At 37.9% G+C, this 18,292-nt stretch overlaps 1 protein-coding gene across 1 annotated transcript; it reads left to right on the top strand.

The window, feature by feature from the left end:
* Positions 1-3,579: 3,579 nt before the first annotated feature.
* On the top strand, positions 3,580-15,527 carry LOC145786880 (protein CFAP20DC-like). The gene is made up of 9 exons (XM_082598621.1): positions 3,580-3,791; positions 4,861-5,123; positions 7,715-7,851; positions 9,840-10,016; positions 11,606-12,466; positions 12,898-12,999; positions 13,295-13,492; positions 13,725-13,865; positions 14,493-15,527. The coding sequence occupies exons 1-9, from the start codon at positions 3,580-3,582 to the stop codon at positions 14,697-14,699; spliced, it is 2,298 nt and encodes a 765-aa protein (XP_082454747.1). The 3' UTR covers positions 14,700-15,527.
* Positions 15,528-18,292: the final 2,765 nt, after the last annotated feature.

Below are 18,292 nucleotides of genomic sequence, written 5' to 3'. Positions count from 1 at the left end.
CTATATCCACTATTGATTTGCTTTATTGACTTGTTTCAACTGAATACCGCCGAACGACAGAATGCAACCAGAACACCAAATGAAAGCACCAGAACTCAGTAGCCTACACCTACAGTAGGCTACGCTGTCGTTCTACATTTTTAACTTCGGAACTTAAGAATGAGTTAGGAATCATGGTTCAAGTTTCTTAAGAAGGATCCTGGTTTTGATTGGGAGAGCGCCACCGCAAGCATTGCAATCGCTGCACACGACCATAGCCTACAGTAGATAACGCAACGCAACACAACGGCAGATATACGACTATAGGCTAAGTGTCGATGAAGTTTAGCCGGAATGCGGTTGAGCATCTTACAAAAATTGATTGCTAAATTGAATTCCGAGATGCGGGATCGCGCCAGCTCACCAGTCTATTTGATCAAGTCAAGAATATTCCAGAATCCGACGCGACGCCAGTGGAGCGAAGCGCGTGACGTCAGAGAGAAAGCTCTTGGGTGCTACACACTCGATGCCGTTGAATGGAAAGCAGTCCTGAAAGCGTCGCTCAAGCGCAGACCCCGAGCGCTGAACCAGCACCGCTTGATCTTGAGTCGAGCGCTGAGCTAACGGGGGTGATTATTGTAAGAAAACATGCCAAGTAGGCTACTAAAAATAATAAATAAAACATTAACTGTAATTTTCATAATGGAGTTCAAGTTTTCATAGAAGTGAGAGCAAGAGTAGGCTACGTCTCCCCGTTAGCTCAGTGGTTGCGTACCGGGCTCAATTAAGACCACACGGCACTGGTTCGACTCTCGGGGTGTGCGCTTGAGCAACGCATTTCAGGACTGCTCTCCATTCAGCGGTTCCTAGTAAATGGAATAATTCCATAGCAACAACACTTGAACAATAGGAAAACTTCATTCTGTCAATCTCGGTAACCGACCCTGCATCAAGAGACGCTGCAAGTATGTGAAATTACCAGGAATAACCTATCAAGGCTGTGTCAGTCCGATGATAAAGATTAAAAAACCACCAAACCAAAGCCGAGTTAAATGTCATTAATAATTAATCATTTGCTATCTCCGCTTGCAGCAGATTGCGCATCGACATGGGTTGCTTGACAGGGTTCCATGTGATCTTATGAGCCGTAGGCCTACTGCTTCCATACTGGCTCAAGGCAGATTGGAAGAGGGTGATATGTCACCAGATTATTACCCGATTTATCCTCACTGCGTTAGGCCTATGCAAGAAAAAACACAATCGGTACCCTTTTTAAAGTCTTTGGTATGAGCCGACCTGGAATCGAACCCAGGGCTACCAGCACCAGAGCCGAAGGCGATAACCACTGAACCAAACCACGGGTACTGGTGCACGGAAAATGTCATTATTCCAAATTAAAAACAAAATTTTATGACGAAGAGAAAGGTGTTTTTAAAGATATGTTTTGACTAAAGATAGGCTATGTTTTGATTTAACCAAAAATAGTTTAGTATTACGGTATTTTATTAAAAATGCATGGAGAATCAGCAGAGCCCTATTTATGGCGTCTGCATTTCGCTCTACTACTGTACAAAAAATACGAAAACATTACCTAAAATTATTACTAAATAAATAAATGAATCTGCAGTAGCCTACCGGTAATCTAATTAAGATGCTGGCCAAGACTAACTGGTACAATCAATACTGAGTAAAGAATTATTTATAGGCTACTGAAAATTGAAACTAAGCTACACGAACTTGAATACTATGACAAAATCATGATGAGAGACAATGCGCAAAAGTAAAGGCAAGGCTGAGAGTCTAAAAGTAATACGTACAAAATAAAAAATAAAAAAATAAATAAAAAATATCAAAAATAGTTTAATTCAGCTGGGATTGATTTGTTTATTTCCAAATAATTCGTAACGGTTGAGTAATTTGCAGAGTGCATAATCTTGGTAGGTTACTGGTTAAGTCCAAAATAAAGCTTGCTGGATCATAGCCTCTTCCTTGTAGGCCTCTAGGGTTAAGTTATTGCTTTCTTGCACATACAAACGTACATTTGCTATTGTTCATACGTAGGCTAGTGTAGAGTAATTGTACCTCTCGGTAATTCAGTGAGTTAGGGTCAGATCAATTGTAACAAGGTCTGAAAGTGTTCTATAGCCTAATGTTGAAAAAGGCTAATTTTTGATTTGTTGTCAACAAAGTTATAGAAAGGAATAGGCTATGGTAGTTTGCCAGATTTTGTAATAAAAGTTCCAATTGATTGAATTGAAATTATTAATGTCTTATCTAAGATAGAATAGTTTGTTTCATCAAATCCCGCATCAAATGAATACGATATAGACTGAGAATAAAATCAACAGTGTAAAAGCTATCTTTCAAATAGACAAGATTATTGACATGGCATGCTGTTGCTTTTTTCATTTTACTGAAATGAAAAAGAACATACCGTACTTGCTACAATTTATCAAAAGTAGTGATAAACAAAAAAAACTTCAAAGTCAGATTTTAGTATATTTATGGCAGTGGCTATTTGACCGGCGCCGGTCTTTGAATCTGAAACACTATTTGACCGGTCATGACGTCACTATACAGTCACTTTTTTTCTTTTTCTCTTTCAAAGCAAAAGACGAGAAGCGCGTATATAAGTTCTAAATTGGACAATTTTTTATTCAACTCGATCCGTGGCGCGTGCGATACTTCGCCGGCTTCTATTCTAGAGGGAATGAGTTCGATACTACCTGGAAACGTTCTTTTCTTCTTTTTTTTAACTAAATTTTGACCCAAAGTGCATTTTTGTAGTCAATTTTTAATTTGAGTTGCATTACATTTACATACCATTACCATTTCTTTAAAAGAAGCATTGTATATAACTAGAGCAAAAATGTAATGCTTCGTTCGGCAAACACGGTCACATCAATCAATCAATCATTTTATTTTGCAAAGACACCTGTCAGAAGATACTTCATTTTCTTGATCATTTTATTTTTCGTCATTAACGCATCCGGGACGAAAAAGATACTAACTACAAAAATCGATATAGACCTACCAGCCAGTACGTTAATGAACGGGAAAAGGTGGCAAAACCTTGAAAGGTTTAAAACGTGCCTGAATGCAAAATTATGTAGCAGGCTATATATCAGTAGTTAGCACGGCCACAAACATTGGGCTGTAGGCAGCTCAAATTAAAAATTGACTACAAAAATGCACTTCGGGTCAAAATTTAGTTAAAAAAAAAGAACGCTTCCGGGTAGTATCGAACTCATTCCCTCTAGAATAGAAGCCGGCGAAGTATCGCACGCGCCACGGATCGAGTTGAATAAAATTGTCCAATTTAGAACTTATATACGCGCTTCTCTTCTTTTGCTTTGAAAGAGAAAAAGGTGCCTGTATAGTAACGTCATGACCGGTCAAATAGTGTTTCAGATTCAAAGACCGGCGCTGGTCAAATAGCCACTGCCTATATTTATTAATATAGGCCCACCAAATTATAGCTTATCTGTAGATGTTACCTTGTCAGTGCACAATAAAATAAATTGCAATAAATTTGTGTACTGATGTCATAATTTTTTTGGTGCTAGTTTTGATGATTTTCTTTTTGTTTATAGTAGCACAATGTTTAAAAATGAATACCAAGGAGGCTTAGCAGTGGAAGTGTTTGGAGCTAGTGGAAAAGATGTGCTTGCAAAGTTGAAGAATCATCATGTCAAGCGGAAATATGATAAAGATGTTAAAGGTTATGTGTTTACATTGGATGGAACCACTACCACAGCACGGCTTCAGCTTCCTCTTGGTGACACCAAGCAATCTTTGGGACTGATTCAGAGGTTTGTTGTTTGTCAAATACGTTAAGTGTATCGCCAGTACTGTACAGTGTATGATACATTATGTCAGCATAATATTATATAGCCTATATATATACTTTCTCAACTAAAGTTAAAAGTTAGCTCTATTGATCAATCAAAACTAACGTCATACAGTAAGCACCAGTAGCTGCTCAAGTTCAGAAACCTTAAACAGAAACCATGTATCAAGTGTGTTCATTCACCATTTTATACAAGAGGTTAAGCCCTGAGACAAAATCCAGTTTAAGTCTCCTTTATCCAGGCTTAAAATTAGAGACATTGCTGAAGCTCTCCATTTGGGCAGACTGAGACAGCTTTGAAACGTTAAGCGCAGCACCAGCTGGATCGCACAGGTCAGATGCATCAACATTGCAGCACAGCGGGGTCCAGGTAGTGCAGGCCGGATGCAACCTAATTCGTACCCTCATTTCGTACCCTGAAAAAAATCAAGAAAAAAATGTAAGAAAGCCAAAATAGCACACGGATCGGAGTTTCCGCTTAACCCTAACCCTAACTTTAAAATTTTTGCCGAAACTCTGATTCGGCTTTGTTGCGATCAGCCACTTCGGCTTTGTGCTATTTTTTCTCGATCTTTTTAGGGTACAAAATGAGGGTACGAATTGTTCAGGGTACGAATTAGGTTACAACCGGGCAGGCCAAACCTTTCTGGAGAAGAACTTGTAAAGTATTACATTGCCTTGCTGTCCTAAATGTGGTCTCTGCCAACCCAATGGGCCGTGAGGTGTGGAGAGAAAGACATCACTCTTGACAGACAGGCAGTACTCTTAACATGAAGATTAATTAATGTTCTGTATATATAATCAAAATTGGTTGGTGATGAAGGATTGAAGGTGCAATGACTGGAATTATACTTTATAGCATCAAGCAGTTGAAACTCACTTGTTTCGTGGGAACAATGAACATGTGTGACTCAACAAAATTGCAGTTTTTTCTTGGTAAAAAATAAATATTTTCACCACTTTTTATGCTACAATTGTTTGGGACATAATTTTGAACAATTGTATGTAAATATCACAATAATGATTTTTAGGTTTCTTGTCATGCAAGTCTATGTTCCACTATCAAAAGATTTTGCTATTGGCTTGACTATGACCGATATCAGCAATAATAAACGACGAATTGTTCTTTCTACATCAATCAAAGATATATCTTCCACACCTCTTCATGCCAAAGTTCCACTAACTATTATCAAGCGAGATGTTTGGTGCAATTTATCTTTAGACCTTGCTTCATTAACGACAGAGCTGTTTCTTAGTCAAACCTTTAAAGCTCTTGAAACATTTGCCATCAGTGGTAAGTTAAAAAACTAAAATGTGGTTAAAAATATATATTATTTGATGAGTTAACATTGGAATGTATCGTAAATGTAATTAAAGCAATTTTTTGATGCTATATACAGATTATACAGTATGATTAGAGATGTAAAATAACGTTTTTTTTTTGTTTTTAAAAAAAACGAGCTCGTTTTTTTTGTTTTTTATTGTTTTTTTTTGTGTTTTATTCGTTTTTTTTTGTTTTTTTTACCTATTTTGACATTAAATGTCACAATATGCAGCAATTAGGGTAAACTCATTGCAATAGCGTCTCTTTCAACAAACAAACAGTCTCATAACTCGTATAACTTATTTCAAATCAGACTATATGTCTGGTATATTGTTTCATTGCAATTTTGTAGATCTCAAGTCTCAACACACGAGCCATAAAGATTTCTCATCATCTCAAATAGTAGTAACAGTGTCCTATGGTTGGCACATCTCATGTATTGTCCGTAATTTGGTCCAGCCAGTTGTTAAATGCAGGACCACACTCGTGTACAGTTTCGAAGCCACCTGGGATTTTGGTTAATGGGCATGTTAGGTCCAGGTGGTCAGTGTCCTGTTTCTCTGCTTCACAAAGGCACTTTTGACCAGCACACCACACCTTTTCCAGTACAACGTCAAGAGGTTGTTCCAGTTGATGTGCATTTGGTGCAAACTTGATGAAAACCACACAAGCGGTTCTCGAGTTATAAGTGAAATAACCTTAGCCACTAGGTGGCTTCATAGATAAGAAGCAATAGAAAAACGGCAATATCTCAAGAACTGCTCATCATATTTGGATAAGATTTAGCTCTACCCCCATGTTTTCTGGGTTGGCTATCTGTTTATGAACATTAAAACAAGTTTTGGCTACTACTTTTTGAGATAAAAAGAAATTAACCTTTTTTCGGTACGCACCGATAAAACCATGATGCGTAACTTTAAAAAAAATTTTTTTAATTGGTTAAAGAAAAGATTGATGAAAAGTTTGGCAAAAGCAGTGTAGTGCTAAAGTCCCAACTTTTAGCCCAAATCACATTTAACTGTAGTGAAAGATGGAACATTTTGATGTTTTTTATTTTCCCTGAAGAGGTTCAATACTCCTTTGTGATGTCATAGTCATGTTTGTTTTCCCTTAATCACACCATTGTGCTGTCATACACATGTCTTAAGGAAGTATGGTTGCACTTAATCCATCCAATTTGAACTAGTTTGCAGGACTTTGAGACTTTAGCACTTTTCTGTTTTTGCCAAACTTTTCGTCAATCTTTCCTCTACCCAATAAAAAAAAAATTAAAGTTACGCATCATGGTTTTATTGGTACGTAACGACAAGAGGTCAATTTCTTTTTATCTCAAAAAGTAGTTGGCCTAGTTCCCGAATAAAATAAGTTTTCATCTTTGATGTTTGTTTTGTATTTTTATCCTGCATTGCGGGAATATGGGTAAAACTTTTTACTTGTCAGGAAAAGTATCATGAAGCATTTATTCACTATGTGAACACTGAGCAGTGATGAAAAACTCCACTTTAAAGGGAAAATTTCTTCATTCAGGGTTGGTAGTTACTAGCAATTTAGTCAACATGGGTGGTGGGCATTTGAAAGGAACATTAACCTAAACCTTTTCTGAGAAATGCATTTACTTTTGACAGCTAAAAATATCAGTGATAAGACTCTTGCATTATATATGTCACAAATGATCTGCAAGAAGCATCAATGACAAAGTGTCTAAGACCTTACAAATTACAACACACGAAAAGAAAACTTCTGTTTCAACATTTATAAAGCATAAGTTATACATCGTTGTTAAGCTATCACGTAAAAAACATGTTTAAACAGCTATTGGCAATAGCTTGCATTAGTAAATTACCACAAACAAGGTAATGTGTGTTCTGAATACTGCCATCTTGTTTTTGCCAAAATTTCGTCAACCCATTGTGTGTGTACAAGAATAACCAGTCCGGTATACTAACATCGTAGGCTAACTTCCATAAAAGGAAAAAGAAATTAACTCATCTACATTATGTCATGTATCAAATTGCATTAATTCAATGTTTGTCAGGTCTACTGCCACAAACATGCCTGAGAATGAAGAAAAAAGCGAAAAAACATAGGACTATGCAAAAAACATAGGCTATGCTGCTGCCAAGCACAAACACTTAGGAATTTCAGCACAACCATAAAACCATTTTTACTAGTTTGATGTTTTTCAAGAGCACTATAATGAAACTAAGCTGCAAATTGTAAAAAATTTGCAACTTTTCCAGAAAAATATGAAAAAAAACAAAAAACGCGTGTTTTTTTTGGCCCAAGTTTTTTTGAAAAAAAAACACGTTTTTTAAAAAAAAAACGGTTCGTTTTTTTTGCATTTACATCTCTAAGTATGATATATAATATATGTATAAATGTGTAGCGACAAAGTAATTGGGCAGAATAGCTTTACTGAAACGTTGAAATTAACCACCGAATAGACAAAACTAAGGTTAAAATTTTAGTGCAACTGTTGAATTTGAAGACACAGTGCTATTCAGATTTGTTCTGTTGCTGTTTTTGTGACTTAGAAATTTATAATTTTTGTTTTATGAAAGGTACTTGCAAAATCCGAAGAGTATTTACCATGAAAACGCAGCCTCACGATATGGATGGTGATGGGTATACCATGCAGCAGTGTGAAAGTATTCCTGCAAACTTGCAATTTTCCAACAATATTGATTTCTTTACTCAGGTATGCTTTGCATATAAACATACGGTATGTAGCCTAAGTAGCCTATTCAATCCGTGACTTTGAAAGTTATGATGATAACTTACATGATTATTCTATGAAACTTGTTTAGATCCAGTGTGTAGGCTATACATAGAAACACCATGGTTAATACTGCTGTCTACAACTCTACATCATCGATCATACCGGTATTATGTTTTTCTGTTCGTGAAGAGCCATAATGAATTTATTTTTGAGCATCAACGTTGATAAGCTGTCTGCTCTATTGGAATTTTGCTGATTAAATGTATATATGTATAAATGTATATATTAGGTTTGATAGACACACAAAGAATGTATAGTTGTGAATACTGAAATTTTGGGTGCTCCTCAGGAATATTGTTGTTTCTAGCAGTATTTGCAACATTCATCTGATGAATGTGAAAGTAAAAGGGAAACATATTATATATATATGATATAATATACAAGTTGTTTATTGCTCCACTGACGTTTCACACACCATGGCAATGCGCAATTGCGCATCCTCAAAGCGAATAACATACAAATCAAAATTTACAAACTTCAGTGAAGCAATGCAAACGTATTGTATATATGTTTGGCTTTTACTTTTGCATGCACCAGATGAATGTTACAACGTGCAACTACTGCTGGAAACGAGAATAGCTGTTTCAACCATAGGCGCCTAACTATTTTTTTGGCCGTGGGGGCGAAAGCGTGTTTCATCAGCAGCAACGTAAATTCAGCAAAATGTCACGCAGATGGATGACGTAATTATGTCATCACACTGGGATTGCTTTTATTGCCGCACTCGGAGTTATCGTTACGTTCGACCTACCGTTAATTATTATGAACACAACTCGACCAAAAAACATGCCATGCGCCTGCGTGGGCTAGCGGATAGCGGTTGATGGACTGCGACTCTTTAAGCTAAGCACAGCATAAAGTTTAGCAACGAACTAGATTTATTAGCATGAAACAAGAGACGAAAAGCTTTACTAAAAGGTATACTGTAAATGGAATGAAAATACTAACTTGATCATACGCTTGAAAATATACCTGTTGAAAGCAAGATCATTCATGTTTACATCAATTCAACATCACGTCACCTTGAATAAATTTAAAAGTTGCTGACATCCGTAAACAGCCCTTGAAAAATAGTTACGGAGAGACGTTTGATTAAGTTTTCGACTTGACATTGCTTTCTTTTCACTACAATGTTGCAACTTATGACTGACCTGCTTTCAATTCGCTGTAAAACGCCCGTTTTCGTGTTGCAGATGAAACAAAAGATGCGCATATTCCCGCCTTTGATCGGGTTTCTATGGCAACGGTCATGTGTGCGCCATGCAGTTTGCGCGAGTCCGTTGCTGCGTTAATTATGCCGCGTGTGCGCATTGCGGTTTGTACCAGCCCTTGTTGCGTTGGTTAGTGGTTACCTCGGGCCGAACCGAGACTTCAAGTTCATTTTCACAGCGAGCGATTCACTGCAGAGGTTTCGACTTTTGAAAGCGACATCGAGTCTGTTTGCAAGCGCATTAAGCTAAACTCACGCTGCGTCTACGTAGCAAATTATGTTGTTTTTGGGTGCATTCAACATCTGATGACATTGAATCGACGCAAAATAGTAGATTTTTGCTATGTCCCAGGCAGCAAAATCAGTCATTTTTACATTGATTCAACGTCTGCAGACGTTAAATCAATGTAAAAATGACAGATTTTTTTGTCTGGGGTGGGATTGTAGCATCGCTACTCGTTCTAGTGATTATTTATCGCGAAGCTGTTGCGGTTTGCATTTAAAAAATGTTTTCCTGCTGCCGATCGCTAGTTCATCTATTGTTTTATGTATCAATACAGCATAAAAAGTTACTCCCATGCAGAAATGTGCGTGGGGGCCTGGCCCCCACGGCTTAGGCGCCTATGGTTTCAACTTTTTAGTTGATTCCGCATTACTTCATTTATGCCAGCTTTATTAATACTACCTTCCTGCATAGGTTATTTCAATGAACAAAATTCGACGGCGCCTTGAAACAAAAGAAGGGCGCCATAGTGTGAAAGACTCGTCTGGCTATTGGTCGTCATCAAACGAGGATTCCTTATACAGCAGCAGAAGAATGTCAGAAAAAGAGCAGCCCCATTCACAGCACTCAAGCATCGCGTTCGGAACAAAGGTAGAACTTGGCCAATAAAATAATTCATTTATTTCGTGGTGCTGTGTCCACTGTCCAAGATGGGCGTACGCTAAGACACTCAATATGTTATGTATTTTGCTTTCATAGCATCTTCAGTCTTAAACGTCTTCAGCCCTGGATGTTAAGACTACAGATAAATTATGATGGCAAGATGCAATTTATCATTAACACTATTGAGCCAGTACACCGATGCCGTTTGATTAACAACGCACATTGCACAATGCCTCTGTGTATCAATACTGACATGAATCAGTCAGTCATGAGATCAGGGCATTCTGACGCAGGCAGCCTGGCTGTGACAATTGACCGCGGCCGACCTGTCGCTGGCACAGTGGCACATCTCACCGCGAAAGTATTTGGAGCGATTTCTACTTCGTCCATTGAACATTATCTTGGTTGGTTCAGGAATTTTGTTTAAAACTGTTAATGCCCGGCACATTTTGCTTTCATTTTCTTGCCGGGTTGACCCCGCCAGAATGTTGGTTATACTTCAATGAAGCGTTTTAAGTAGACAGTTTGCATTGCATTAAGTTCTCAGAACTGTTACTGTTAATCATTAAATATATTGTGCTTTTTAATCGATGTTATTACTGTACTACTAGTATTACTTACTGCTTTTGCAGTGTATATATTTTATATTTGCATTGAGATTTTGCTTCTATAACTTCAATTTTCTGCGTCATTTCAAGAGAGGTCTATCTTGCCTTCTAGGAATCGCAAAAATACTGCATTGTTGTTTTCCATTCTTTATTCTGAAGTAACGCTTCAATGCCTTTCAGCCTCTATATGAACTGCCTGACTAAGTGTATGATAGCAGGGTGCTGTGTAGATGACGATTGTGTAGTGATCCTCCAGAAATGAAACCCTCTTGAACAATACAATGTATTATTATTAATGTTTTATTTAGTTTGAAGACACAGAAAACGGTATTAAGGGCTATAATTTTGTTTTTGGATGCCCGTTCGTTAACACACGGAAAGCGACAAGTATTTTTATCGTGTACTGTCTCAACGCAGCAGGTTGATAATATGTAAGCTTCTGCTCTTTATAGCAAGATATTCTTTTTTCACATTATGATTAGTGCGCACTTCTGCACTTGCGTCTTGAGTGTTTTTTTCTTATTTTCTTAGAACAGAACATTTCCACAGTTTCTTCACCAAGATGCGATATCTAAATCGTTGATGCCGCTGTACAATTCGATTTTAATTAATCTTTTGCATCTCTCATGCCATTTTTTTTTATTTGTTATTGTTATTATTACCTACTGCATTTACAAGATCTAACTTAATTTTTGCTTCACCAGCACCGGTTCTTGTCATTTGTCTTTAAGTACCTCCTGTGGGTTCACATCTGCATATCTTTGTACTGTAGTTGCAAATTTCTTTTTTCGGAATGCATATAGTCTTTGCTAATTACAAGCGCTCTTAGAGGTTGTAATAATATTATTACCACGACTGCATAGTTCATACTGCATAAAGTACAATTTTACTTTGTCACCCGGATATTTATTCTATTGTTTACTTCACTATCGCACAGCGAGGGCTGTTACTGTATCGTTGTTTTTTAAGGTACCTTTTGAGGTCCCAGTAAGTGGGAGATCACGGAATGGACTAAGCTCTGCCCGTACTGACAACGGTCACCTGCATAGATCATCGGACATGCGTTCGAATCCTCCCTCTGCACGGCAAGTCCATTCTAGTAAAGCTAGATTGCAACATCATGATCTCACAAAGGAAGCAACGAATAGTTTAATCAAGAAGAGAATCGTTGTGCCAAAGATACATCCAAGACTTGATGCAAAGAACGGTGCTAACAGCAGCCAAAATATCGCAGCCGTGGTGGATAAGCTTGATTTGTCCGATCCGCCAAACACCGATATTAGTGTGAGCTCACGAAAACACTCTGTAAATGGTGTTACAGATTCTGTGAAAAGTTCTTCAGTCTTTAAATTTTCTTCTCAACCTCACTCTGTTCCACGGGAACCTACTCCATCTGATGAACCGTTTGAAAACGGATGTGGCTCCTTATCCGATCCGGAGAGCATCCAGCAAAGAATTGTCTGGAACACACCTACTCCTAGAAGTGGAAGTGCAACGAACTCTTTCTCTCAAAGACACAAAAACTTCCCAAAACCGGTGTCATCAAAAGACTATCATTTTAAACCTCAGTCATCATTATCCCCCGACATGTCTGTGACCCGACCACCCTCCTCACCATTGTATGACAGTGCAAGATACACTGATGACTCACCACTATCTTCACCGGCTCCTCTCAACAAAAGTGTTGTCTCTTTAAAGAGTTCCGATGCTACTCTCACTGCATCCATTGACACACTTGTACAAAGTTCTATTGTGGAGCCAAAGAGTAAAGCTGAAGATGATTTCATTGAAAGCAACGAAGCAAGTTCACATTCAATCAACCTATCACCAGTGAGTAATTGAGTAATTCTGTGTATTCACCTACAGATTGTTGTGGAGTTTTATTGATCATGTCGGAATGTTGTAGTTCCAATTAGAAACTTTAAAGTTTAGAAGATTCTAACTGTGCAAGCAGAGTACAACGAAATGAGTCTGCCATTTTTTTTAAATGGTAAAGTGAGGTCGTGCAATGAAAAAGCGGCGGAATAGGCAAACCAAGCAGTGGAAACCTTCAACTTGATACTGCATACTTCGTATAACATTATCTAGCATTCTGACATCATAAGAATAAAGTTAATAGCAATGCCAAGGACTGTATCGATGTTAATGCAGTCGTATCTACATTTCCAACAAGTCCTGTACTGATAAAAAGTTTGTTATCCAGATTGACACTCTGGTATGTTTCAAGGCTGTACTCATCATCGTGATTGTTTTGTTTTTAGTTCAACGGAAGTCAAAAGAGCGTGACATTGAACAAGAAAAGTTTGAGAGAATTGGCGAAAACCTCAGAGCCTTACGATACCCCGGAATCTAACCGCTTCCAGGTCGGACATGTTTAGGGTTGCTCCTTCATGAAATCAATGAGATCGTAACCCGACGTTGGAAAAAAGCATTTTGTTGTATTTGTTATCCATCAACTGTATTATGAACAGTAGGCTCTGGGTCGCTTAAAGATTTGTTAGTCATCATACATTACGCTTTTATCAGTTCCATCAAAGTGGTTGGTCAACGCCCAACTTCCATAATCAACTGATCTTAAACAATTACATAAATAGAGATTATTAATTTATCAAAGTATTACTGACGTGCATTTTATATGACGCGATGCTGCTTTACCAGGTTGGGACCTGGAGCGAGACTTTTGAAGCTCAGATGTTGGAGAGCATGAAACGGGGAGTGGATGAAGATTGGAAAGAGCAAGAAGAGGGAGAAGAGATAGAGGAGAATCACGATCATCTTGACTTTCGAGCTAGATTTGAAGATAGCTTTGAAAACAGCTGGAGCACGTACAAAAACCCTCCTCCCATGCAACCTCAGGTGAAGAATTTTTCTTTCCTGGTCGTTAGAAATTGTTTACCAATGAAATCGTAAGTCTTGTGAATTGTTCCTGATCAACCGATTCCTTGAATATCTTTGAAACGCAACAGTAATGTAAATAAACGAGAACGTAACTTGTTTGTTGCCTAATCCTTCTTCGGTTGGCAAAAGCCGCTTTTTTTTTACATAATTTTGCGTTTGAGTCGTCGTTTCAAAATCATCGTCATTGCAGGCTTACGCTTACGAGATGAGGCTCAACTGTCCAACAGGCGAGGACACACTGGACTACACTATGGCGTCCCACTCCAACCCTAGGGACTGGGCCAACTTGCTTAGCCCGCCCACTGTCCTGCCATCGGTCAGAGCGCAACAGGTGACGTGGTGTCCTTTGTCCTGTTTACTTATTTCTTGACCACTTTTCTAATATTTGAAGTAATTTGGTGCCTCTCCGGACAGCAAATCAGTCGTTTTTGCATTGATTTAACGTGTGCAGACGTTGAATCAATGTAAAAACGACTGATCTGCTATCAGGGTTGGCTCAGATCAAGGTTAATTGTTTGCAGGTAGAAGAAGGTTAGTTAGTTGCAAAATTTATTTAATACAATTATTAAAAAGTCAACTCCGGTGCAGCTGGCCGTGAATGTTTGGATAAACTTCTTCGCAGCAGAAGCGTGGTTTGCTTTACATGTGTATTTGTAATGACCTTGAAGTACTGGAATGTTGTTCTTGTCCAAAATTAAGCTTTCATCTTCTGCGACCATTGCGTGGGCACCTGGAATTGCGAGTATTTTGCATCGTCTTAAATCCTTACGTTATCAGGTTTTAAATATTAAATGAGTTTTGTTTTTTATAAATGTTTTCAAAGTCTTACAGTTTAAAAATACCACGTTTTTAAACCTGACATGGCCTTGTATACCCAACTTTTCCTAACCATTGCTGGATTAAAGAATTAATCTCTTCAGCGAAAAGGTTGATGAAAAACTCATCTTTACTTCTATAGAAGAAAGACAGCATCTCGGATGCAGAATCAGTGACCAATGATTACGATGTCATGGGTCTTTCGGATGGTAGCAGCTCCATGAGTATAAAGAGCTCGACGACGACCGGAGACACGGATGAGGAGGAAATGCTTGACCTTCTCTATGATTCCTGCCTCAATTGCTACTTTGATCCCAAGAGTGGAAAATATTATGAACTGAAAAACTGAACCTGATCTTATGATATTTGAGCTTCTCAGTATAAACACAAAGCCATTTAGTTGTAGCATGGCGGAATCACATAAGGATTTGGTAATGGTAATTTCTGATTTTTGTTCTTCAGTCGAGTGCGGAAAGAGGTCGCAATGGCATATGGCCAATTGGCCATGGCTTACTACATTACAGGCTTCCCAGATGCGCAGTGCCACCTAAAAACTGGAGGCGAGTGTTTTAAAACCACATTTAACATGTAATTGGTACAGACCAATCGTTTTACCGTTTTGCAACCATTTTTACATTTCTGACTGTTAAACGTACTACTTCTACACAGAATAAATGTTGCTAGATATTGAAATAACATAAAACAACTGATTTTGCTATAGGTTGTGTAATGCTCAGAAAGCATGCAAAATTGCGATTCAACCAAATGTCAACGAAAGAAACTTAAAGTTTATCAACATGAAAATGTATGCATTACACTCAATTCAACAATATTCATCAACAAATATACAGTTATATGCTGTGAGCTTTGAGTTTTCCATTGAGTTTTACATTGCCAATTAATAAATTGTCACTTTTGGCAATATACGAAAGCCACATGCTAGCACAGTGATTTTCAACCTTTATTTTCTTTTGTGGCCCATTTTTACGAAGCAGAAATTTCTGTAACCCACTATCCTGTTCACACTGTTGTAGTAGCTTAAAATCAAGGTTCGTATATAGTACAATACAAGGCAGTGATTGCAACACGCCACCGAATTTATAATTAGAACAAAAATTGCCACTCTGTAATAAAATACAGCAGCATCATTCATTCTTACCACTATCAAAACTACAAAACTAACGTACAAGTGCAAAATTAACTACAGTGAAACAAATGAAACTAAAATTTTCAATGAATCTAGCATTTTTTAAATAGTTCTGCGGCCCATCTCAAAATGTTTCCATGGCTGAGAACCGCTGTGCTAGCACAATCAAAACAATAAAACATATGGGGCCCTACGTTGTGGGAGTCAGATAAATTAGCATCAGTTCTGTAGTTTCAAAACGTTTAGCTTTGCCTCTTTGTTGCTACGAAGTGTGTACAAGCGCGAATGATTGTTAAACAAATTATTGCACAGGTTTGCAGCATGCTGTTTACTTGCATAAAACCCTTAAAAATCTGAGATTTTCAGCAAAAGAACACAGATTTACGGCAAGTTACATTTGCCACTTCTCGAAAAAGTATGTAGCTGTAAAACACCCACTGGCAGACGTAATCGCCAGGAATTGTCAATTCCACACGATTTATTTTTTTCATGTATTTACCGTACTTTATGTAATAAAAACCGGTGTCATCAAAATTACTGTTTCGCACAACATAACCAGCAATATACAACAATGTCATCTTCACATCTGTAGGCAGTGAGCCCTCTAATTTGTCCAAATTTTCAAAGACTGTGCAAACGTTTTCTGACATAGAAAAATCACATTTCAAGCAAGAGTGACCACCAGCATTAGCACTTTTTAACAGGTTTTTGTCCATGCCAAGAAGAAGTTGGTTTTGTAAAATCAACTTTTTCAAGCACTTGCTGTGCGGTAATAAAATATGCACCACCTGAGCCCTGGCGCAGTTTGCCAAACTGTTTCTCAAGTGCATCGGTAGAAAACTGACCAGTGACACATAGGGAGAGATGTGTGCAATAAATACTTCGCCAAATCTACCAAACCATTGTATGTATGCTAAAGCGCAAGACCAGTATCTTTTGTTAAGCCATGATACCTAACACCATTTTCATTTTTTTTGTTTGACATGTTTAGTGCCTTCTCTCCAAAGTCCAACAGTTTTTTCTCATCATTTTCACCTCGTATAACTGCACGATTTTGATCACGAAGGCGAATATCAGCAAATGGCTGATGAACATTCACAATTCTCCAAAACTGAAGCACTCGCGAGATAAATAAAGCAGTGTCATTGGTATTGTCAAGTTGAGAGTGTGTCTGTAAAGTAGCAGTTGTTTCTTCGGAGAAAAATTGAAGGCAAAAACTTTTCTTCTGCCTCTCATAGGCTTTGGATGGACAGCAACTTCAGACAAATGTGACATGTCACAATATGGTATGAAGATTGAAGCCGCTTCAGCTCTTCTACATCTTGCCACTTTGCCACCTTTTCTTCTCCATTAAATACATACTGCAATGTCTGACTTTTTTCAGTGATCCAGTTGTTCCGGATGTTTTTGAGCAGGTGAACATAATCAATTAATCATACAACAACAAAAATGTTATCGTCAGTGCGCCATGGAATGCTATCTGATTGCAGTTTTTCAACAGTTTTTCAAAAAGGGACTGGTTTACCCTATTACTATCGCAAATAATGGCTCTAACAGACCCACCACATTGTTTTGTTGTGTCCACAATCAAAGTTGTTTGTTGGCACAGAAATGCAGCATCAAGTTCCTCAACAGGAAGCATTTTGTATAAAAATCTTGGACCATCATGAAGAGTGATTTCCATGAAGCTCAACACTGTGTTAGCCAAAAGATGCGGTTTATTTGTCGCCTGACCAAACACATTTCCCCATGATATTGCAATGTAGGCTTTATGTACACCTCGTCCAAAAGCAGTAAGCAAGATTTTTGTTTCGGATCAGGCAAATTTGAAAAAACACCTTTCAAGTAGCAGTCATCAGTACTCTGTTTCACGGCAGATGTTATTTGTGTGAGCAATGAGATGCCTGGAAGCTCAAAATCCTCTCTTATCCGCTTGTAGGCTGATCTGGAAGTAGGAAAATATTCAAATGCTCGAACAATCATTTCTGGTGAATACTTTTTTCTCCCACAGAAACTCGCTCCATACTTGTGATTTGTTCATTAATCACCTACTTCTTTTTGCAAACTTCTGCTGAACCGAGAAAACGAATTGCTTTTTCAATCTGGGACCACTGTTTGGTAGATGTAATCTTATTACTTGACAAAGTTTCAATAATGCATTTTGTGCCATAATGAAAAGCTTCATACCGCAGATTATTGCGTATGTTTAAAACGAGTTTTGGACAGCCATTTACAAAACTAGGGGATTGCAATATTAATTCTTCCTTAGTTTGTAGCAAAATTTACTTTTTTGCACAATCGAAAGTTTTAATGCAATGGCACAAGTTATCAAAGCTTTTAATTTTTTGTGCCTCTGTATACATGGCGTGCTGGTCTAGCTAGACATTTCGTGCCGCATTTGATGCTTTGACAGTGCTTCTAGGCTTAAGTATAGAATTTCTTGTTGGAAGCAAACTTGGTTTGATATCACTAAACACAGATGGTGGCTCAGCTGGTCTATCCTTGCCATAACACTTAACTGTTGCATAATTTTTAGGCCAATGCCGTTCGCAGATAACCGTATTGGGGCTGTCTGGCACATTATCCCGCGGTATAATTGACATCCACAACTTTTTTTCTGTGGCATTTCGCAGTAAACGGAATGTTTTTTGCTTCTTGTCCTTGTCGTAGTTTCCATTACATTGAGTCACACAACATTTGCGACTAATTTAAGATAATAAGTTTGATTAATATTATGTATGGCTGCATCAAAAAAGAAGTAAACATATTATTTCTGTGTTGTTTCACACAATAAA

The sequence above is a fragment of the Aplidium turbinatum genome, chromosome 17, assembly GCF_918807975.1.
Source record: "Aplidium turbinatum chromosome 17, kaAplTurb1.1, whole genome shotgun sequence".
In the NCBI taxonomy this organism is placed as follows: domain Eukaryota; kingdom Metazoa; phylum Chordata; class Ascidiacea; order Aplousobranchia; family Polyclinidae; genus Aplidium; species Aplidium turbinatum.
The sequence above is the reverse complement of the archived record's forward strand: the minus strand, read 5'-3'. Positions and strand labels throughout refer to the sequence as shown.